Here is a 23,427-nt window from a genome sequence, read left to right on the forward strand (position 1 = left end):
AAAATATATGTTGGGGAACAGAGGAGGTGGCCCTGCTTACCTCCTTCCTGAAGGGGTCAATCAAGGCAATGATGGCAGGATACTTGTTGATCAGATCCACATACAGGTCCACCATCTCAGCCATGCTTTTGTATGTGCCCGCCATCACTTCGTACTTTCCCTTGCTCTGATGCGTGTAAGGGAGGCAGTGAAAGATAAATGATGGGTTCTTCAGAGGGCGACCATGTCATTCAAACTCTATTGCACACTGACGATTATACACTGATTCTTTTCTGGGCACATTCCACTGCGCACTGTACTTTCTTTTTCTTTTTCTTTTTTTTTTTAATTCTCTCATATATTATATCCCGACTGCAGTTTCCCCTCCCCTGTACTTTAAATTTCGTTTCAGTTTTTAACCCAGGGAAGGCAAGTCACCGTTGCTGTCGATGCCCCAGAGAGAGTTCTTCCCACCGACTTCAGATGGAGCCATCTACACACACACAACAGCTGGAGAGTGGGAGAAGAATGGCTTTCTGTTTAGGGTTATGACATGGTAGTGCAGGCCCCAGCGGCCTGGGTAGGTGGGCGAAAACACCAATCCATGAGCTGCCACACACAGCAGCAATACAGGCCTGCCCACTAGAGAGCCCACTCTCCTTCCGCTCACAGGGAGCAAGTTGCTTGTTCCCCTTTCTGTGAACATAGCAAACTCTGAATTCAGGGTGAAGTTTCTGCAAACTAACACTCAGCAGTAGCGGCAAGTGGTCCTGGCAAGGTGGCTCTTTCCCAGGTTGCCTGCCCCTTGCCTGGAAGGGGCGGATGCTGGTGCAAGCCTTTTCATTGATTTCTGCAAAGATTCCTGACCTAAGTATGGAAGCAAACAGGGTTGAAGGATCCAGTTTAGTTCTGCAAGACAAAGCAGTTTTCTTTCAAGCTTGTGACCAGGGGTGGCACCGGGATGCTTAGGTTAGGGAGGGAGGTGCGCTAGGAAGTAGGCGGTTTGCTTCACTCATGCCCTCCTGCTGCTCCCGCTAACAGGGTGGACTCTACTGGAACTAAGCGGGTTCCTAAGAAGTCTACAGTTAAAAGGATTTTCTACTTTTTTCACATAAAAAAACAGCGAGAAGTTTTAGCTTCTATAATGAGAAGCTTAAAAATCCTATCTTGTCAGTAAAGAAATGCTAATGACTTTGAACTAACATTATTGTAAGAATTATCTGATATCAAGCTAATACATTTTACTGACTATAAGCGATAAATACTCATTCTAGTTAGCGCTAGCAGTCAGCATATTCATAGTTCCGGGTATACGTTGCTGATGCAAATATGCAATTATTTTTCTCAATGGTGTGCCTGGGAACCAATCATTACGTGAAGAATAGGAAATTACTTCAAGCATCCCTTTATGTGCCTCGTTTCTGTACAAAGTAGAATAACTTCTAGAAATCAGCCAAAACTTAGGGTTCTTCTAGACTGTTCAAAACTGTCTTTGTAGCGGCAGTTAGAGCGCAGTCAGGAGAGATCCTATTGGCCGTGTTTCCTGAGCCAACGTTAATTACCAAGTCGGCACTGGTGTGCTTCAGGATGACGGGCATTAGGTAAAACCAAGAACCAGCCTTGGCGTATCTGAGGATGGGATGTATGTGCAAGCGTGTAACATGGAAAGAGACTAGATTTCTTAACACACAGATTCCCAGGCATAGAGGTGAGCTGCTGCTGTAGCCTGGGGTGTGTGTGGGGGGGAGGGGGGAGCAGCGTTCATTTCCTTTTAAATGGTCCTCTCTGTAGGTGAAACTGATCGCCAGGTGATGGTCCAGGTCAGGGACAATGATGTATTTAGTTGGGATAAAAGCATATTCCTCATAAATTTAATAACTTGGGGATGTAGCTCAGTGGTAGAATACTTGCCTAGCATGTGTGAATCAGGGTTAGATCTCATGCTTGACAAATTCAGCATTTACCAACCAAATTATTTATACTCACAAAACGTACCAGATTGTTAAATTATTTCCCAACAGCTTTCATGATTACTCTATAAATCATGCAATTAAGTAGGTTCCCAAGGAGTCCACAAATGAAGGGATTTTATACTTTTTTTCACTTTTAAAACCTTCATTTTATGTGTCCATTTTAATTGCAGAATTTCTAAGTATGTAACCATGATAATTTATGCTACTTTAGAAAACCAATAGTACATTATTTTCTAGTCATTACCTAATCTGGCATTCTCAACTCCACTTTTATTTATGCATCTACGATGGCATCTGTTCAGAAAATACCCAGGTAAGTTCTAATGTAGAAATCACGTCCTGCAAACAGGGAGGCCGCTTTGGGAACTCACGTAGTCCATTAACTCGTGCGCAGCGCAGTTGATGGCCAGGTGCAGGCTCATTCCCAGCTCTAGCCCCAGGTTCGAGCAGATCCCCTGGATAAGAAGCAGCGGCTGCTCTATGGTGTCGTAGTTAACAGTTAGACAGCCAAGGTGGGACATCTTGCCCGTGATCGGCTGCTGCAAAATCCAAAGAAGATGGTTCAAGTCACCACAGCATGTTTAAGGTTGCTGGAACACCCTGTGACAGACATGGGCTTTAACCGGACGTGGGTCTCCAAAGATCGACTCCTTCCACTTTTGATGACATCTGCTTCCAAACCACCCACCCCTACCCCTGGTCTGGGCGTTTAATTTCCCCTCCCCCATCTGCTTGTCTTTCTTCTGTGTGTCTAACTACTCTACCTGACTGGCTCTGCCCTTCTCCATGGGGCTAACCTGAGCCACCCATCACCAGGCTATCCCTGTAAGCATCCATGGATCTCTAACTTGGTCAATCCTCCTCTCCCAAACTGACTTTCTTATGTTCTGGTTTCTTCTAGGGGGGCACTGGTGAATTTTTTTTTTTTAATGAGTGCTAGGAAGGTAATCCAGGGGGGAAAGCACATCCTCCCAGGCCTGGCACCCAAGTGCCAGTCATAAAGTCTACCCTGCAATCTTAAGATTTCAGATAATGCTGGGTGGTAATGGCACACACTTTAATCCCAGCACTCAGGAGGCAGAGGCATGAGGATTTCCGAGTTTGAGGCCAGACTGATCTAGATTGTGTTCCAAGGCAGAGAAACCCTGTCTCCAAAAACCCAAATAGACAAAGATTTCAACAGTTGATGATGGCTCTCCAGGAAACCTGCAGCCAGGAAGAGGAAGGCTGGGACCCCAGCTCCACATTGGCACCCTGGAAGCAAAATACTAAGTGAGGGGGCGGGGAGCAGGGCACACAGGGCACCCAACCGAGGTGGAGAGCACGTGCTTACCTGACCTCTTTTGCCCCCATCATGCCCCTTTTTGGTCTCTGGTTTTGGAGGTGGGAGCTGTGGGATGAGAAGATGAAGAAAATTGTATCCCTTGGTATTTCAGACATCCCTGAGACAGCAAGCAGAGCTGAAGCTGGCTGTTCTTAGGGAACCCATCTTCCACACCATGAATCTCATTCCCATTCCCATGCAAATGGAGTCAGCGACACACACACACACACACACACACACACACACACACACACGGATCATTCCAGAAATGCTCTTCTTAAAGTCCCTAGTTCTTCAACTCAAGTCCATTTTTAGTTCATCCTCTTCTGCCCTTCACCCAACTGCACGCTGGTTTTCCTCCAAGCACACACAGGTGACACCAGCAACTCCTGGTGTGTGCAGGAGAATAACAAACCCTCTCCTGACCTTCAGGACTTCTACCTGCCACTGCAGGATTTGCTCTTACAGGCCCAATATTCTCAGAGTAAAATCAAAGTGTGTTTGATCTTTGAAGAGAGCCAAAGGTCGTGAAATATTTTATAAATCCTAAAGGATGACCTTAGCAAAGAGCCAGTGTCTCAGGAACTAAACCAGGATTGTCTAATACCTCGGAAGACAGACAGATCCACTGCCAATGAACAATGTTTGCACTTGGATCACAGGGAGCTTCAGCTGTCAACTTGACACAAACCCAGAGTCACCTAGGAGGATGGACCCTCAGCTGAAGAACTGCCCAGGTTAGACTGGCCTGGGACCATGTCTATGAGGCCTCTCTCTCTCTCTCTCTCTCTCTCTCTCTCTCTCTCTCTCTCTCTCTCTCTCTCTCTCTCATGTGAGATTCACCTCTGTATGCTGTGAATATGTTTTATTACCATTGGTTAATAAAAAAGCTGCTTTGGCCTATGGCAGGGCAGAATATAGCAAGGCGGGAAATCCAAGCAGAGACAGAGGAGCAAAGAAGGTGGAGTCAAGAAGATGGATGCCACGTAGCCACCCAAGAAGCAAGAGGTAACAAACCATGAGCCTTGTGGTTAAATATAAATAATAGAAGTGGACTAATTTAAGATGTAAGAGCTAGCTAAGAATACACCTAAGCCATTGGCCAAACCGTGTTGTAATTAATACAGTTTTTAGTTTTCGGGGCTGGGTGACTGGGAACCAAAGTACAGTCTCAGTTTCTCTCTCTCTCTCTCTTTCTCTCTCTCTCTCTCTCTCTCTCTCTCTCTCTCTCTCTCTCTCTCTCTCTCTCTCTCTCTCTCTTTCTCTCTCTCTCTCTCTCTCTCTCTCTCTCTCTCTCTCTCTCTCTCTCTCTCTCTCTCTCTCTCCTCTCTCTCCCCACCCTCCACCCCCTCCTCTCCCTCCCCAGCCTCCCAAGTGCTGGGATTAAAGGTATGCATCACCACCACCCAGCTGTAAGGCTTTCCTAACTGTTGACTGGTATAGGAGAGCCCAGCCTACAGTGTGTGGAACCATCTGTAGACTGTTTGACTGAGCCCTCTTTTGTAACACGCCTTTTGCCACCACCCCCCCACACACACCATTAGGACAATCAGCCCCTCACACCTGGGAGTCCCCTTTCTTTTTCCTAGTCCTTCCTGGTGTCTAATGACCTAGGGGTGCCTCCTCCTCTCCTGCCCACTCCAGTATTACCACCCTGGCTGGATTTGTATACAGTGACCCCTCCTTCTATAATTTAAACAGGTCTAGCACTGTTGGTTCTATTTAATGGACCCAAGATAATGCTGGAGATTTTAAAGTGATTTATGTGCAGACTATGTGAACCACGAAAGAAAGAAAGAAAGAAAGAAAGAAAGAAAGAAAGAAAGAAAGAAAGAAAGAAAGGTAGCTGAACAAGCCAGAGGAAGCAAGCCAGCAAGCAATGCCCCTCCATGTCTTCGGCTCCAGGTTCCTGCCCTGACTTTCCTTAGTGATGGATTGGTACCTGGAAGTGGAAGCCAAATAAACCCTCTCCTCTATGCTGTTTATTACAGCATGAGAAAACGAACTAGAACAGCTTGGTTTGGATAGGAGACCCAAAGCAAATGAGTGCATTCTTCATAGCAGCAACAGCAATACTGATTTAACCCCAAATGAACCAGGAGCTGAATTCAGGTGTCGCTGCTTCCCCAGGCTGCCTTTACATACCGTCTCAATCACTCTGTTGATTTGTTTCTGAATCTCCAGGAGCAACTCTATACCCTGTAAGCAGAACAGCCATGGTGTACAACTTCAGTCTGCAGATGATAAACATGAGAGTCATACCCCGATGGCCAGTGTTTCCTGAAACTGTTCTGGATTTCTTACTGAGGACTGCCAGTTAGTGGAGGGTGTGGCCTACACAATGAGAAGAATGAGTGTTCATCTCTGACCCCTGTTGGTTTGTGTGTGAGTGCCAGGCATCTTGTCTTGGCATCTTCATGGTGAAAACCAGCGAACCATTCTTTATCATAGCCTCTTGGCCAGGCTGGACAACGTAGCAATGCATGCCGCAGGTCACCAAGGAGGCCTGGCTAACTAGTCACGTAAGAAGTAGAACAGTCGGGCTACAGAGATGGCTCATCTGGAAACGCATTTGTTTTTGCAGGGGACACAGGTTCAGTTCCCGGCATCCACAGGACAGCTAACAATTATCCGTAGTCCCAATTGCAGAGACTCCATTCCCCTCTCCTGGCCTCCTCAGGTGCTGGATAGACAGGGTGCACAGACATATGCAACCAAAACACCCATACGCATAAAACAGAAATAAGTGCGTCTTTAAAAGGAGGAAGAGCAGGAGGTGGGCTGTGATCGTGAGGGCGTCAGCAAAGGAAGGTGAGGATGGCATGCAGAATGCTCTGGAGTCCAAGACCACAGAGGGGTCCTGCCACAGGGCCTGAAAATGGCCTCACAGATAATCTGACGGCTGGAGTGTCACGTGAAAACGGAAATTGTGAGGTAATAAGAATTTTGTTTAAAAGGGATTCTTTTTCACAGAGAAAGCAAGTGAAACTTTTGTAACAGCTTATTTTCACGATTTACAAAATTTCACTCATCACAGGAAGGATGGGGGGAGCTTCCTCTCCTTTTTCTGAAAGCACTCACCGTAGCATGAACCATGCCTAATTGCTAGAGGACTCTCCAAAGGGCGATGTAGACCTCACCAGCACACCTGGGAAATGAAGCTCCCACAGAGGATGCATTCATCTCACAAATGAGCATTGAATGCATGGTCTGCTAGCTTGGAGTTCTTTATTTAACAGAATAGGTCGCTGGGGAGTGCTGGCTCCTGCTACAGCCAACAAGCAGATACTCCAGGTATTCTCAGATGATAGCTCCCACAAGACCTTGCTCCTGTGAGTCACTAATGTGAGCCAAGGCTGGACCAAACCAGACCAAACCACTAAGAGGGTCTGTTTCCTTTTGTTTGAGTTCCTGCTTTCTTCTGAATGATTTGATTTCCTAAAATATCATTTCATATGTTTTATTCACTCCCCCTTGATTGACACTAAAATTCACCAATGGTGGAGGATTGGGCGGGGGAAGTAGGAAAACTGTTTTAGCTGAGTCAGGTACTTGTTTGGTTGTTAATCCAGGATGGGGGATGCAAATCACTTCCTTCATTAAGTTTAGCTTCCCGGGTGATGCCTTCCCGCAACTGAGCACAGATCCCATCAGCAGAGGCATGGTGAGTGTCGCCGCTGATGGCTGCTCCTGCCAGGGAAGGAGAGGAGAGAGAGAATGGCAGTTCAGCGCAGGGCCTCGTCCCAGGTCCCATGGGTGCAACCTTCACTGACCTGGCCATGCTTCAGGGATGCAATGTTCATGTACAGAGGGACACTGGCCAGGCTGGCACTGGTTTTCGCCACCGCTAGTGAAACAGCGCCTATGGCCATGCTACCATGAAGGATGGGTTCAGGGGGTTCTGGGGGGATAATAGGTTTTTCCAAAAGCGTGTCCCTCCGCCCTGGAGAGGAAAACAGAGACAAAGGATTCATTTCTGGAAGCCTCACTGTAATAGAACCGCATCTTCTTCGGATGCTGCACTCACAGAAGACCCAGCACAGATGGAAGGGCGAGGGTTAAGGTTGGCCTTCTCCCCCTCAGCTCCCAGGGGTTTTCAGATTTGCTCACTTAGCTCTGGGCTCTGACTGATGGTTTTCAGGCCACTCGGCATGATCATAGTCCATAATCATATGAGGTGGATACTGATACTCCCACAGTTGCATGTAAGTAGACTGGGATTTGTTGTGGTGACGGGACCACAACATATTTATTGTGCAATTTTGTTGGGGGATATTCGACCACACTGTGAACCCCGAGTCTCCATTGGTATTAATTAAATATAATTCACCTTGGGTCAGGTTAACAACTAGTTGACAGAAAGCAATCATAGAGCATCAGAGGGCACCGGGGAGGTATAGAGAGAGTACCAAAAGTAGTAGGTGCAGCTTAGGATGCACTCTTGGGGACACACCAGCAAGGCGAGATTAGCTAGTTGCAACTCAGCCTCTCTGAGCTAGTGGGTTTTCACCCCAGCCTTTGAACCTTGAATCTTATTTATAAATAGAACAATAGAGATTTAATTAAAGCTACCGTTAGTGGCAGCCAATACTGGTGCCTGCAGGAACAGAATTTCCTCCAGGATGCAGCCTAAGCCACAGGGCCTCTGCCAGAGAAGCAGACCAGGGACTGCAGAGTTGTGACTGCTGACTGAAGCCACTGTGCCAGAGATAACACAATATCTTACAGGAAGCAGATGCAGGCTCAACCTAGAGTGCTCCAATTCCAAACTCCGCTCTTCAATATCACCATCGTTTCCGTGTACCTCACATGGAGCACCTCTTCCTAACTTACCATCCTTTCCTCCAAACCCAAAGCCATGTGTTGTTCTGTTTGGCCACCATCTCCAGTAGAGCCCAAGCCCAGCAGTCTACCCAGAATCCTCACCCATCTTCTCAGCCACCTGTCTCTTCAAGCCCTCCTAAGTCAGCCTCCAACCTCCTGGTCTTCCCCACTGCCACCTTGGGTCCTCAGTGGAGAGAAGACACTAAGCACCCAGCACACGATTAAGACAGAGCAAATCCCTGTCTCTTTCTGTAACTTCTCTTTCCTTAAGCTCTCAGTCCTGAGTCAAAAGCATCTGCCACGTGAAGTTCATTGGTGCATCCCACCTGTAGCTCAGTAGAGTCTACATCTTCTGAGAAAAGACAGGTCTAACATAACTCTCTTAGGTTAGTTCTGTTCCTCGCTCTGAAGCAGAAATAATGAAATAAAGGATCTCAGTTTTCATTGACTCTCAGTTCCTTCCTGGTGTGGTGTTTCTTCTTCTTTGGTCTCCTCCTCATTATTATTATTTTCTGACACAGGGTTTCTCTGTGTATCTCTGGTTGTCCTGGAACTCACCCTGTAGACCAGGCTGGCCCCAGACTCACTAAGATCAGCCTGCCTCTGCCTCCTGAGTGCTGGGATTAAGGGTGTGGGCCAACTCTGTCGGGCTGGTGTTTTCTCATTTAATCACACCCACTTTTAACTGTGTGTCCAGATGGGCCTGGGCTCCTGGCAGTCATGGCAAGTTGAAGGAAACATGGCATGAGTCCTTAGGAGATATAAAACTGCTCACGACACCAGGGGCAGTTCTAGAACTAATATACTGAAGGGGCCACCATTGGCACTCTGTGGAAGTGCAGGCAGAGGTCTCAGTGAAGCAAAGCTGCAGAAAACAATGCTAACTGATATGTGAGACCAAAACAGAGCCATATACCTTGCAGCTTAAGGTTTCTGTTTGCAGCCAAGACAGTTAAGAATAAGTTCCTATTTATCCTGTGTTGAGTCCTTGCAAGTTAAGGTTTCTATTTGTAACTGACAATAAATTCCTGTTGTAAACTGCAAAGCATGTGTCTCAGCCTACACTAAACTTGCGCCCCCACTCACATGATTTACATCCTTGCCCTTGCTTCTTGACTTTCACCATATAACAACATATAACAGCATATAACAGCCGCCTCTTGGCCCCTGTGAACAGCTCATAGCTCCTGTAAGAAGCACTGCAAGACATCAGCTTAGGGTGAGAAAGCCAGCCGGCCAGTTGGTGCACCCCAAAAGACATCTCGCTTTAACTGGACAACTGTGGATGTGGTCTTTCCTGCTCTTTGTAGCACAGATGATAAAAACCCAGAGACAGATATTGGAGTTCAAGCTGAAGATCAGAAAAGCAAACCAGCCAACCGCTAGAGAGTTCTTTTAGCTCTGCCAATGCTCAGACCAAAGCGGTGATCCTGTCTTCAGATTCCATCTGTCTCCAGCAAACCTCAGACTCCAGACTCCATTGAGCTCCTGTCTCTTCCCCTTGATATTCCTCTCTTCACCCAGCCATATCATTCCCGTCTCCACCTCCCTAGTGCTGGGATTGAAGGTGTGTGCCACCACTGCCTGGCCTGTATGGCTGACTAGTGTGGCTGCTTTGCATTCTGATCTCTAGGCAAGCTTTATTTATTAAAACACAAATAATATACCACTATAATCAGATATGTGATTAGATCATAGAACTCGCCTCTAGCAAAGCAGACCCTTTATTATGGGATGGCTTTTTGATTGCCTCATGGAAAACTTCAGGGAGGTGCAAATCCCTGCCCTCGTGTTCCCGCCCTCCTCTTGCCCCTCTCTCACTGCCCCTGTGTACGGCCTTTCTTCAACAGTGCTCACCCATGAATAACAGCATAATCGTTTCCTTTCCCAAATAAGAGGGGAGGGTAAAGTGAGAATAAACCTAGTCCACCCAGCACAGCAGATTCAAGGGAGTCGGATGGCACCTTGCTGGGCACTGCCTACCCCAAAGCCCAGCCTTTATTCTTCATACCTTTGCAGCCAACGGTGCTGTGATGTGGGAAGTCCTTCTGTATATGTGTTGCTTTTATTGGTAGATGAATAAAGCTGATTGGGCCAGTGGCTTAGCAGAGTAAAGCCAGGCAGAAAATCAGAAAAGAGAGAGAGAGAGAAAGAGAGAGAGAGAGAGAGAGAGAGAGAGAGAGAGAGAGAGAGAGAGAAGAAGAAAAAGAAGAAGAAGAAGAAGAAGAAGAAGAAGAAGAAGAAGAAGAAGAAGAAGAAGAAGAAGAAGAAGAAGAAGAAGAAGAAGAAGAAGAAGAGAGGAGAGGAGCGGAGCCAGGCAGATGCCATGCAGCTGCTGAAGGAGAAGGACGCCAGAACCTTCCTGGTAGGTCACAGTCTCATGGTGATACATAAATTAAAAGAAAGGGGTTAATTTAAGATGTAAGAGCTAGCTGGGAATACACCTAAGCCATTGGCCAGACAGTGTTGTAATTAATATAATTTCTGTGTGATTATTTGGGACTGAGTGGCCTGGAAACAAATTATGAATGGTGCCCAACATGGGGCACAAGTACTATTCAGGTCTGGGCGGCTGGGAAATGAAACATGGTCTCTGGTTACAGCGCTGGAAGATGGCAAGCCACTCACCTGGCTTCTGCCCTTTCTTCTTGGTGGGAGGTGGAGGAGGTGGTGGCAGGATTACAGGTGGAGGTGCGGGCACTGACTCCTCAAGGCTCCTTTCCAACTCTTTTCTCTCTCTATCTTCTTGTACTTTATTTTCAAAGAATAGCCTGCATGGCAAGAAGTGTAAGACTTTACAACGGAATGTCATGATTTAGAGCTGACCCTGGTATGTTTCAATAATATGTTTTTTTTAAGCTAAGGAAGAACAAATTAGCTTTAATTCCCAAGGTTAATAAAAGTAATGATGGTGTTAAAACCATTTTTTTCAGGAACCAAACTCTTATCATTTAAATTATTTGAGCTCTTTTTATACTCTCTAAATAAAATTCAAAGGCATAATTTGATTAAGGGGTACTGGATTTTCTTTTTATAAAAATGACATGCAGAAGCCAAACCATTCAAGAATCCTTAGTGAAAACAGGGTTGGAAATATGTCTTTTCCTTTTCCTCTTAGCAAGAGATTTATTTTTAAGTGTGTGTGCACACATGTGTGTGTGTCTATGCATGCACACATGTAGGTATTTGTGAAGACCAGAAGTGTCCAATCTCCCAGGAGCTGGGCTTCTAGGCAGCTGTGAGCTGCCCAGTTTAAGTGCTGGGAACTCAATTTGGGTACTCTGCTAGAGCAGAATTAATGTGGGATGCACCTCTGTATGCTGTGATTATTTGTTTATTACTATTGATTAATAAGGATGCTGCTTTGGCCTACGGCAGGGCAGAATATAGCTGGGCAGAGAGGCCAAACAATACAGGGAGAGAGAAGGTAAAGTCAAGGAGGATGCCAGCAGCTGCTGGGGAAGCAAGATGTGAAGTAACAAGCCATGAACCTCATGGTAAAATATTAATTAATAAAAATGGATTACTTTAAGTCATAAGCACTAGTTAATAATAAGCCTGAGCTAATAAGCCAAACAGTATGTAATTAATATTAAACCTCTGAGTGGTTACTTTAAAAGTGGCCTTGGGACCTGGTGGGATGAGGAGTCTCCAGTTACACAGGATGGACTGACTCTTACCTGAGCTCCATCTCTGCAGCCTCCCTTTTTCCTTCTGATGAGGGGAAGGTGTGTGTGACTTAGAATGAGCATGTATACAAAACTTTCAGGAAACCCCAGTAGACACAACTACATAACATTTCACCACCCCTCCCCCATCCTCGAGTAAAAAAGATAATAGGTTCCATAGACCAAAAATAAATACATCCTATAAAAACGTTCCGTGGGAATCAGATCAGATTTGTATTAGGTTCATTAATAATCTTGATCTGGTGGGGCAAAGCTTTTAAAGAACTGAAGGAAACTGACTAATTGATTGAACAGAAAATTCTGGACTCAGCTCAAGTATCAACCGTGAGGGCAAAGTGCGGACACTCTTCATGTAAGAACTTAAAAATATTTCATCCCACACCCTCTTTCTCATCTCTGTCAAAAGTCTCTCTCCCCTCCCTCCTCCTCTCCTGTTTGCCTCCCTCCCTCCCTCCCTTTCTTGCTCTCTCTGAAGAACCTGCCTGACACCATGTTGATCGCAGGAGCCACTGTGTTCCACTGTTAAAAACAAGTTTCTATTTACTGTAAGAGGGAGTTAACTCTGTTTCCTGGAACCTGACCTTCCCCAACCATGACCCTGAGTGATTTTTAAGAATACCCTTACCCTCCCTGATCACCTGGTGACCACATGCTTTCTTTGAAGAGTTTTTTAGTTTCTTACTGTCCTGTTGTCTTTCTTCTGTGATGGTACTTCTTGGATGGAGCTCAAGAAGTGGATTTGGGGTGGCTCTCTTTAACCTGACATAGGAAGCAATTGCTTGCCAGCTCTTGGGTGCAGCCCAATTAAAAAAAAAAAAAAGTTTGTTTCGAATTTGGCTTTAAAGTGTGGTTGATGTGGGAAGTCCTTTTGTATGCATGCTGCTTTATTGGTTGATGAATAAAGCTGCTTTGGCCAATGGCTTAGCTGAGTAAAGCCAGGGGGAAATCAAACAGAGATATATAGAGAGAAGAGAGAGTAGGTGGAGTCAAGGAGATGCCAGGCAGCTACTGAAGGAAAGAGATGCCAGAATCTTACCAGTAAGCCAGTCTCTTGGCAATATACAGATTAATAGAAATGGGTTAATTTAAGGTTTAAGAGCTAGCTAGGAATATGCCTGAGTTGTTGGCCAAACTACATCCTAATAAATATAGTTTCTATGTGATTATTTGTGTTTGAGTAGCCAGGAAACAAAAGTACAATCTCCGTCTACATGTGGTAGTGGTCTTATTATTACCTTTGGGGTTAACATTTCTGGAGGCCTCAGTGAGATTCAGACACTCACCCAAATTCTAAACCCAGACCTTTGGTCTGGAACTCTGGATGCCAAGGGGGCTGCCTTAGGAGGCACATGCCTTGAGATGTTCCAAGGCGCCAAGACTGCATTCAGTTCATGGACTATTGGGGTAAACTTATGTTTAGAAAAGCAGCAAGCATCCACAGAGGCCTCCTGGTGAGTTATAGTCTGGTTCTATTTTGTGAGATTCCTATTTGGAACATGGAAGGGGTTCAAATGGACCCCAATATTCTCCTTTCCAGGGCAAAGAGCAAGATGTTACACTGCCCACATCTTGAGGGCAAGTAAATACCCTGAGGTAACCTTGATTCAGTATGTAGGTGATTTATTTTTGGATGAGGAGGACTGTTTGAGAGCCACCAGAGGCCTTTGGGAAACTCTATCCCAGTTAGGCTATAGAGTTTCTGAAATGGAAGCCAAATGTGCTCACGCAGGTGTCTGACTTGGGATGTGAGCTGAGAGAAGGGGAGAGGCCTGCAGAGCAGCCACACAGCAAATCCCAACTGCAGCCACCGGAAACGAGTTAGGGAATGTCTGGGAGCTGTTGGATGTTGCAGTCTTTGGATGCCTGGGTTTGCTGGAATTGTCAAACTCTTGGACTCTGCTGTAGCTGAGGTAACACCCCTTTGGAAGGGACTGAGGACATGAACAGGTCTTTAAGGGCTTAGGCCCTGGTGTAGCCCCGGCACTAACTCTCCCTGATCTCCCCATGACCTTTCACCTTTATATCCATGAAAGAAAGGACATTGCCAAGGGAGTCCTGACTCAGGCCCTGGGTCCCTGGAAAAGGCTGATAGCTTACATCTCAAAGAGATAGGATCCTGTTGCCTCTGAATGGCCCCCTTGTTTAAGAGCCAGTGCGGCCACTGCAATTCTTGTAAAAGAAGCTGACAAGCCCGTATTGGGACAGAACTAACTGTAACAGGTCCACATGATGTGGGCACCCTGTTGGGAGATGCCACCAACCAGTGGATGACTGATGCTCAGTACCAAGCCCTTCCTTTAGATAAGGACAGACTGACTTTCGATAAATCCCTGGCTATTAACCCCACCGTCCTGCTGCTGGATGATGATCCTGAAGAGCCCAGCCGTGGCTGCCCAGAGATGACAGACATTATTTAACCTGACCTGACAGACATTCCTCTCACTACCCGAGATGCAGGTCTCTATACTGATGGCAGCAGCTTCACTCAAGAAGGGGCCAGGTATTGGGGGGGGGGGTCACAGGCCAGAATGAGGTCATCTGGGCACAAGCCTTGCTCAGGGGCACTCCACCCAGAGAGCAGAAATAATTGTTCTGACACAGGCTTTAAGGTGGGCTGAAGGAAAAAAGGTGAACATTTACACAAACAGCAGCCCTGGAACTGTCTGCTCCTCCCGAGCCCCCACTTTGCCTCAGAACAGACGGTGGATCGTGTCTGATGGGAGAATCTGCACACCAACAGGACGGCCAGTACTGACTAACTACTGCCTTGCATCCTGCCATGCCCTTGTCACCTAGGAAGCTCTCAGAAATCATCTCCCCTCACATCTGGCTACCTGGACACTGGGAACTTCAGAGCATTTCAGACACTGCCTGACCTGTGCCCAGGTGAAGGCAAAGAACACACTTTCCCCAGGCCAACAGGGTCAAGATACAGCACCTGGTGAATTTGGGGAAGTGGACTTCCCTGAAGTCAAGCCAGGACTGTATGGCTACAAATATCTTTTGGTGTTTGTCAATACTGTCACAGGCTGCACAGAGGCCTTTACATCCCGAATGTAAATGGCCCAATTGGTAGGTAAGAAATTAATAATGGAACTTATTCCCAGATATGGCCTCCCATATCTCTAAGATCCGACAATGTCTTGGCCACCAAGACCAAGTTACCCTAATTTCTCTCTAAGGCTCCTAACATAAACTATTGGAAATGTTGTCTATATCATCCTCAAAGCTCAGGAAAGTAGAGAAGGTGAATATAACTTTAAAGGAGATTTTAACTAAATAGCCTCTTGAAACTAGCGGTAACTGGTCGACCTTTTGCCTTATGACTTTCTTAGAGTCCAATGTACCTCCTTACGGAGAAAAGTTCACCCCATATGAATTAGTTTATGGATGAACATTTCCCATGATCCCTTGAGTACAGGCCAGACTGTTACCAGATTGCCTCACTCCAACCTCTGAGTTTTTAAAAGGACTGCAATTAACTTTGGATAAAAATTATCCCTCGGGTCCAGGTTGCTCAACCTGTTGGCTACCGTCCACCTGATCACCTGTTCCAGCCTAGAGATGTTGTATTATTTGTCTGTCACTTCAAAACTGTAATGAGCACCCAGTACCAGCCTGAGGACAAAACATCGAACGCCAGCCTCCCGAGAGCAGAATCCTCCAAACATCCTTCAGCCCGAGATAAGCTACTATCACCAGACCACACAGACTACGCTGTCAAGCAACCCAGTGCAGTGGACTTCCAGCCGGAAGAAACCTAGCACTCCCTTTCAGCCCTTTACAGAACAGATCAGGTCGTGTGTGTGTGTGTGTGTGTGTGTGTGTGTGTGTGTGTGTGTGTGTTAGCAGGATTATTTAAGTAAGGCACTTTGTAACATGTGTTTAGAGTGTGAGTTGCTAAAAGTTACTGAAACATTAGTATTAATATTAGAGCATGAAATGTTAAGGGAAATCAATATTTTCATACATATGTTTAATGTTTGGTATTAGTATTAGGAAATGTTAATTGATAAGTTGCATTAAGGTTAAGAAGTGCTTCATGAATAATTGATAAGCTGAATTGTGGTTATAAATTGGTTTTAAGTATTAGGATTAGTAGGGTTAATAATTGTGATATTGAATTGCCTGTGTGTTGCCTTCATCAATCCCCCATGCCTATTAAGACTGTAAACCCCATTGATGCATTGGATATTGAAATTGCTGGTAAAGAATCATCATAAAAACAATTCTTTTGCTTGGTCTGGTCACTCATCGCTCTCTGGGGAGAAGGGCACAGAGTCCTCATGGCATTACTCATAAAGAACCTGGAGCTGGGGAAGTCACAGTGATTAAAGTGGTTAAACCCAACAGCTCACTTCAAAACTGACCAGCTTGAACCTAGACGGAAAGAACCTTACATTGTGATTCTCCGGACTCCAAATTGCTATTAAAGTCGCTGGTATTTCTGCCTGGGTTCATCGCTCACATCTCAAAAGGGTACTTGAGGAACCCACAGAAGAGAAGCCTGACCCCCAGAGGTGGAAAGTGATTGAAAGGAGCCCTTAAAAATCAAACTTTCCACAGTTTGGCTGTCTGACATAACTGTGCTCTTCCTGTTGAAATAAGAGGCACCTCCATCACAGGAAACCCCTGATACTGTCTTGTCGTGCCAAAGACTGCCTCTATCCACCAGGACCCATAGTTTGGACAAAAGAAGATACCTGCTTGTAGATACCTGTCTAACTCACAAACTACATGAACCAGTCCAGATAGGAGGTTTGGGAGGGAAATCTCCAGAAGAAAATATGCAATAAATTAGTAGAAGCTGTAGCCAAAAAAATAGAAGTAAGAGGAGGGTGGTTCATTTAACTCAAAAGAGACAAAAAAAAAATGCATTTCAAAGTGTTTTTTTGTTTGTTTGGTTGGTTGGTTGGTTTTCTTTGTCATCAACCAACTCTGAGGCAAACAGCACAATATGCATTGCTCAAGGCCATGCAACAGAACTAGAAAAGAGGCTGCGTTGACCTGGCCTGACCAAGGCTGTTGACGCCTTCCACCTGTGTGAAGGAAAGACGACTCTAACCCGAGACTTGGTGTGGCGCCAAATAGCACTCAGCCTGACTTGGTTCTACTATTTTCAGAGTGAAAAAAAAAATTAATTCATGGCTAAAGGTCTAAGCCTGGGTTGTGTCTGGAGTGCAGAATGTAAGCGACAGCCAGGTGTTCGCAGGCAAGGGTCTGAAGCCTCCAAGTTGGCCGTTCTCTGATAAGCTGGTCCTTAATCTGAGAAGTTCCCTGCAGAAGAGGCCGCAGGCTGGCCCTACCTTACACAGGGAACAGGAGAAAACCAGACTTCAGGGAATGCAGGCTGTTTTCCCTTGCTTCTTAAACTGTCTCTTTCCCCAATTCTACAGTCCAGCTTTTTACTCTGTGTGTCGCAACCTCCCGTGGGGTCAGGTAAATGAATGCTGGGGGTTGAGAACTATTTGGTAACACTGGAAGGTTTCTGAACATGTTAGGAGTGAAAATTCATTCCAAATCAAATTCTCAATGAATCTGAGGTGCTTGGAGCGGCACAGCTCACCCTTGTGACTTTGGGTCTGAACACGTATGTGTGCTTTGCATTGCCATACCACACCAATGAACCCGCCTGAAACACCTCTGATTTAAGGCCACTGTACATTACAAATTGTAGTGTTTTATTGTATGTACAAGCTTCTTGATCTTATAGAAACACCATGGTTTAATTACATAAACCAAAAACACTCATTATCTCCCCAACAGGTAAGCACTGAATTGGTGTCTCTTCAGATTGTGTATTAGAATGTTTGATTTTCAAAAGCACTGCTGCAGCTGCTGACCTGGGTTTCATAGAAAAGTCGCGTGAGGGGAGGGGAGATGGCTCAGCAGGTAAGAGAGCATCTTGCTCTTGTGGGGGACCCAGTTCAGTTCAAGCGCCTACACCAGTGGTTCTCAACCTGCAGCCCCCTGGGGGTGGAGTCCCTGTTTGTTACAGGGGGGGAGGGTTCTGTTTGTCCCAGCTGCCTGGCTAGCTTACACCAAAATAATCACACAGAAACTGTATTCATTAAATTACTGCTTGGCTCATTATCTCTAGCCAATTATTGGCTAACTCTCACATCTTGATTTAACCCATTTCTATTAATCTGTATCACCACATGGCAGTGGCCTACTGGGAAAAAGTCAGCACGTCTGTCTCTGATAGTTCCATGGTATCTGTCCCTGACTCTGCTTCCTTCCTCCCAGAATTCAGTTCTGTCTTCTCTGCCTACCTAAGTTCTGCCCTATCAGGCCAAGAGCAACACATAAACAGAAGAAACTCCTACACCAACTGTTTCACTGGGGGTGCCTAAGATCCCTGGAAAACACAGATGTTTACATACAACTTATAACAGTAGCAAAAGTTATGAAGTAGCAACAAAAATAATTTTATGGTAGGGGTTCAGCACAATATGAATAACTGTATTAAAGGGTCACAGTTATAGGAAGAACCAACACAGTGGCTCATAGCCACCTCTAACTCCAGTTCCAAGAGATCCAATGACCTTTTCTGCTTCCTCTGGGCATACATGTGGTGCACATACATACATGCAGGGAAAATATTCATACATATAAATGAAAATAAATAAAACTTTAAAGTCTAGCTGAATAGGTGGGGTCCAGGTAAAAGTGGGATCCCTTGTCCCAAAATACGAGGTAGAGAATGACGAAGGAAAATCACTGGCCTTGAACTCTGACCTTCACAGCAAGCACACACGTGTATGCACACGAACACACACCAATGGTTTTTAAATTTCTTGGGTAAAACAGGACTTGAGTGACACAGGTCTAAGAAACACTGCTGCCTGGGGCCATTTTATTGGCAGGTGAAACGCAAAGACACGAGTCAGGCGCTCATACCCAGCTGTTACCTGAGCCTGTGGTCCACCTCTGCCTGGTTGGAGGGCACCAGACCCCACAGCTCCTCTGTCATGCATTCATTGACCCACTGCAGAGCCGTGCTCACTGCCAGGTGCCGTTCTGTCTCCTCGGTGTCCGCCACCTCTGGCGGGGCATTCTCTGGGACTTCAAAGTGCGCAGGTATCACCACGGAACAGATGTACTGGCAACGACACAACCGGGTTCCACACTTTCTCCGCCTCTCCCAGGAGACAGGAAACTAAGTTCATCTAGCATTTAACATTAATGGTATTTTATCGCCTACTTCAAGGAAGAAAACAACACATAATTTTTCTCTATATTTGCATCCTGTTGAAATATTGAGAAATTTGACTTCATGAACCATTTCAAATTATTCTCTTGTTAAAATACTGGTCTAAAAGTCCCACACTGAACTGTCCCTAACACTACTTCTCCAAAAAAAAAAAAAAAAAAAAAACTAGCTACAATTTACCCTTATTCTTCTCCTCTCACAGGCTGTGGCAATTTTATTTATAAAAGGTAGGTAACCACATGAATTAAACAGTTAAATTGTTTTTATTTTTAAATTTACTTTTATTTTCTTGAGATAGAATCGATGAAGGGACTCTAGCCAGCCTTGTCCTTCTCCCCCATTTCCTCTGCCTTCTAAAATTCATTAGATGATATTCCTAAAGCTGCCCACCAAGGTTTATGCCCTTATTTGGCCACTTCCTCCTCCTGAGGCTGACTACCAAGGTCCAGCTATTAAAGTACCGAAGTCCAGCAATCAGTAGCTACCTTTGGCTCACCTAATTAGCATGCCCAATTAAAATAAAACACCTCTTCCTCCTAACATGGGGTTTCCCATTTTGCCTCTATTAAACTGCCATTTGCCAATGGGCTATGTCTGCCCTCTCCCTGTCCAGAGGCAGTCCTTTGTCCTCCTGGGACAAACACCCCTTCCCCTTCTCCCTCTATCTCCAGTCTTTGTCTCTTATTCCCTGCCCTCTGTCCTTCTGGGACAAATAAGTCTCCCAAGAATCCTGAGCCACTACTGGTCCTTAAGTCTCAAGTAGCTCAGGCTGGCTTTGAACTCACTAAGTATAACAGAAGATGGCCTTCAACTGCTTACTGGTCCTCCTGGTCTCTACCTGCTGAGTGCTGGAATTAAAGCAGTGTACCACGACATCCAGCCACTAAAATTATTTACATTGTTTTCTTTGCTTAAATCATTATTCTACATATTCTCGAACACATAAACCCAAATGTAGACATATAGAATGCATTGCATTGAAATGTCAGAATACTAAAGGTATTTTCCTTTCCTTTCCTTTCTCTCCTTGGGATTGAATTCAGGTTAGCATGTCATGAATTTTATCAAAGCCACACTGAAACATAAAGCACACTGCATTGCTGATTCTACGATTCAAGTATATATGGTACTCGTGAATAAGAAGCATATGGATGAACATGTATCTGCTTCACAAATACTGAATCCCAAAACATTACGTTTTTGAAGTTTAGATATTCTTGCTACTAAGTACAGAGCCGGGCAGGATACATTAAAGAGCAACGTTGAGCTGCCTCATACCTTGGGGAGATTTTGGATGGTGCAGGAGATTTCCACCTGGAGAGTAGGAAGTCCCAGTCCATCCAGTACGATTTTTCCTGCTACTTTGCATATGGAGGGAGGCTTTGCAAGTTTAGAAAAGTAGTTTGCCTTCAAGACACACATAAAATCAAAAATCAGAAAACCGCATCGGATTTATCTTACAAAGGCCAGGCACACTGAGGATGAGTTCCACGCCTCTGCTAGAACAGCCCTCGCTGGAGCGGAGTCTCCAGCCCAGGGGGTGCTGTGCTGTATTCTCATTGATCTCTTATCAGAATGCAGAGACCCATCTTCATCAACAGACCTAGTACCCCTCTTTAGCAGGGATACTAACCCTAACCCTCGTGAGTTCAAAGTCAACCAGCTCCCTGATACTTCTTTCCAAGTTATGGAAGTTATTGATCTTTACCACACCATGATGCATTCAGATTGAAGAAATCAGAAGGGGCTGACTTTATCCCAACCCGCCCCACCCCACCTCTCACTCCCAAACGGGCATCTGGCTTCTGAAGAGTGAAGTTAGAGACAACAACAGTCTTGCCTGTCATCGGCTGATGTATCTTGCTACCTCACCAAAAGGCCTCTGGGGAGTCTTAGTAATTCCAGTTTCTCTTAAGTGGCAGAGCACAAGTCATTTGGAAGGGATCCAAGATCGCGTGGATGGCTTAGCCCTCTAAGGGCGGTGCCAATCCTGGGCAGGGTGACCTGAGTGGTATAAAAAAGCGGGCTGAGCAAGCCATGGGTAGCAAACCAGTAAGCAGCACTTCCCCGTGGCCGCTTCTTCGATTCCTGCTCAGACGATGTTGATGACGACAGACTATGAAATGGAAATGTAAGCCAGGCGAACCCTTTCTTCCCTAAGTTGCTTTTGGTCAGAATGTTGTTAAAAAAAAAAAAAAGCAATAGAAAGCGAACTAGGGCCGTCCCTAACCAAGGTATGGGAGATTCCAGAGAGCTGGACAAACCAGTGCCAAGCTGCTGAGCACACTGAGGAGACCATCCCACGTGGAAACAAAAGTGCAAGTGTCTAGCTTTGCACACAGTGCCTATGAGACAGGGTTTGGTGTCCTTTTAAATTGAGACAATGTTAACAGCTCCTTTAGCAAGAGGCCTTAGGGACTGAAGTCCTTATCATGCCTTCACCCACTTCACAAATGTTCCTGTGTACCACTGTCACTAAATACCCGAGGCACAAGTTCTTTAGTTAGAAAGAAGAATTGGGTGTTTTGGGTCTTGCTTTAACCATGCAGAGAGTTTCTAGAGACTGAGATAGCAAAGTGGTACCCTAACTCGCTATCCCCAAAACAGTCTCTGAGGCACAGGGCTCCCCTCTTAGCAATAGCTCATCAGCCAACTGGAGGTGGCGCCCTGGGAGAGCTCAAGGACGCTAAATCCAGAGCCCTGTGGAGAGGGCCTCCAGGGAAATCTGCAGTTTTGGTATTCACTGGCCCGTGAAGTTGGGTACCTAGCCAAAGAAGGGTGTATGAGGTATGCAAACCCTGGTGCCTAGGCTTGGCATCTGAGAAATCTGGAGGCAGTGGAAGCCAGTGGAATGAGGCTCCGGGGTGGGCTGCGGCCAAGTCACAGCTCAGTCCCGATCCTTGACAGAAGCAGCAGAGGCGAGTTTGGCGGGCGGGCTCCCTGAATCGTAAAGAAGCCCGCAAGCTCGGGACAGCCTCCCAGGCTACAGGGCCGCCACGTGTCCCCCTCGACTCTCGCTTCTGCGCCTCAACTTTCGGTCCCCCGGGGTAACGTATCCCGGCTTCCCTCTCCGCATCCTCCAAGCTCGGGTCACTGACCGCCCGGCCCCAGCAGCGCGCAGGCGCGACTCCACGGCGCAAGCGCAGCGCGCTGCCGCAGCGTGGGCCGGAGGGGAGGGGGAAGGAGGGGAGCCGGCCGCAGGTCCCTACCAGGTGCCCGTAGACGTCCGCGGGCTGGAGGTAGAAGGTGGAGTTGAGCAGCTCTTCCAGCCTGCGGGGGACGTCATTCTCCTGGTAGTACGCCATCGCCTGCTGCTTCAGCTTCTGCAGGTCCCTGGTGATCCCACAGCTGCGGCCGCTGCCTTCTTCCCCCATGGTAGGACTCTCGGGGCTCCAGCTGGGGTTTCGCTAAGGGGGCCCGCCAGCGTCTTTTGGTCGCTAGGCAACGCAACGAGATTCCCGACCCCTAGATCTCGCGAGGCTTCCTGCCCTCAGTGCAAGGAACCCTTTGCTTTCCACCGTTCTCCCGCTCGCGCTTCTTTGCGCTTCGTTCTCAGTGTTCTTCCAGCCTCATTTGTTAGTGTTTCTCCCAGACCGGGGAAGCATTTAACGATTGTTTGAGTTCGTTTTGCAGAAGCTGGGGAGCGGTACCTGCTACTTTTATCTGTTCCAGTTAAGGAGGCAGAAGGGATGCAAGAGCCCAGGGTGCCCTTCCTGAGCCTTGGAGGTCCCGGGAAAGCATCCATTCCAACCCATCAGCGTGCTTGTCGCACGCCTCGTGATCCTCTCAGAAACAGCTTTGCACACCCTTCCCGGGGAGATTACTGAGGGTGAATTCTCTGCGAGGAAAACTCTATGTAGGCAGTAAGGAGAGTTAGTGATGCTTTGGAGAGACCCAGGGTGCTGGTGGAGGTGACGCCGAAGCAGCGCTTGGGAAGGTCATTGGGTCCATGGCCTCTGCAGAGGGCTCCCCGTATCCTGTGCCAGTCAGGAACCATACGCAATGATAGAATTTACTGCGTTCTAAATACTTCGATGGTGCAGGAGTGGGCCGAGACAGAAGGGGACAGGGTGTTCTCATTTTACCGTTGCCTGTTTTATGTTCCCAACAGAAAGCGGGTTGCTTAAAAGTTCTGTGCCTCCGTTGCTCTTCTAGAAAACATAATCCTACCTGTCCCGTCTGCTTGCAATCACTTAAAATAACCCCGAGAGTGAAGAAGCATTTGGGAACAGTTGTTTTCCATAGTTGTACTGTTGGGTGTAGGTGAATAAAAATATGGGAGTCTGTACTGTTACATAACCCGGACCGACACCTCCACCTCCCCTCTTCTGGACTCGCCAAGCGGTTTCTCTCTCTCTCTCTCTCTCTCTCTCTCTCTCTCTCTCTCTCTCTCTCTCTCTCTCTCTCTCTCTCTGTGTTTTC

General features: G+C 46.5%; 2 protein-coding genes across 5 annotated transcripts in view; one reads left to right on the forward strand and one right to left on the reverse strand.

Moving 5' to 3' along the window:
- The window catches only part of Eno4 (enolase 4), a 33,341-nt gene extending 9,988 nt beyond the window's left edge, over positions 1–23,353 (reverse strand). The window contains exons 1-10 of one of the 3 annotated variants that reach the window (XM_050149128.1): positions 22,215–23,353; positions 20,284–20,412; positions 18,704–18,894; positions 10,729–10,871; positions 7,050–7,219; positions 6,772–6,966; positions 5,422–5,475; positions 3,286–3,342; positions 2,324–2,491; positions 41–166 (exon numbers count right to left, since the gene is read on the reverse strand). In XM_050149128.1, the coding sequence (XP_050005085.1) occupies positions 41–166; positions 2,324–2,491; positions 3,286–3,342; positions 5,422–5,475; positions 6,772–6,966; positions 7,050–7,219; positions 10,729–10,871; positions 18,704–18,894; positions 20,284–20,412; positions 22,215–22,379 (1,398 nt within the window). In that variant the 5' untranslated portion in view covers positions 22,380–23,353. Of the gene's footprint in view, positions 1–40; positions 167–2,323; positions 2,492–3,285; positions 3,343–5,421; positions 5,476–6,771; positions 6,967–7,049; positions 7,220–10,728; positions 10,872–18,703; positions 18,895–20,283; positions 20,413–21,802; positions 22,194–22,214 lie in introns of those variants that run through there. The other 2 variants (XM_050149136.1, XM_050149145.1) reach the window with 2 other exon arrangements.
- Positions 21,009–23,427, forward strand: part of Hspa12a (heat shock protein family A (Hsp70) member 12A) — a 144,776-nt gene continuing 142,357 nt past the window's right edge. The window contains exon 1 of one of the 2 annotated variants that reach the window (XM_050149106.1): positions 21,009–21,136. Coding sequence is in view for 1 of the 2 variants with exons in the window: in XM_050149105.1 (XP_050005062.1) it covers positions 22,378–22,380 (3 nt within the window). In the remaining variant the exon portion in view is untranslated. Of the gene's footprint in view, positions 21,137–22,234; positions 22,381–23,427 lie in introns of those variants that run through there. The other variant, XM_050149105.1, reaches the window with a different exon arrangement.

Source organism: Alexandromys fortis, unplaced genomic scaffold, assembly GCF_014885135.2.
Source record: "Alexandromys fortis isolate MF-2015 unplaced genomic scaffold, M_Fortis_MF-2015_v1.1 scaffold_16, whole genome shotgun sequence".
Taxonomy (NCBI): domain Eukaryota; kingdom Metazoa; phylum Chordata; class Mammalia; order Rodentia; family Cricetidae; genus Alexandromys; species Alexandromys fortis.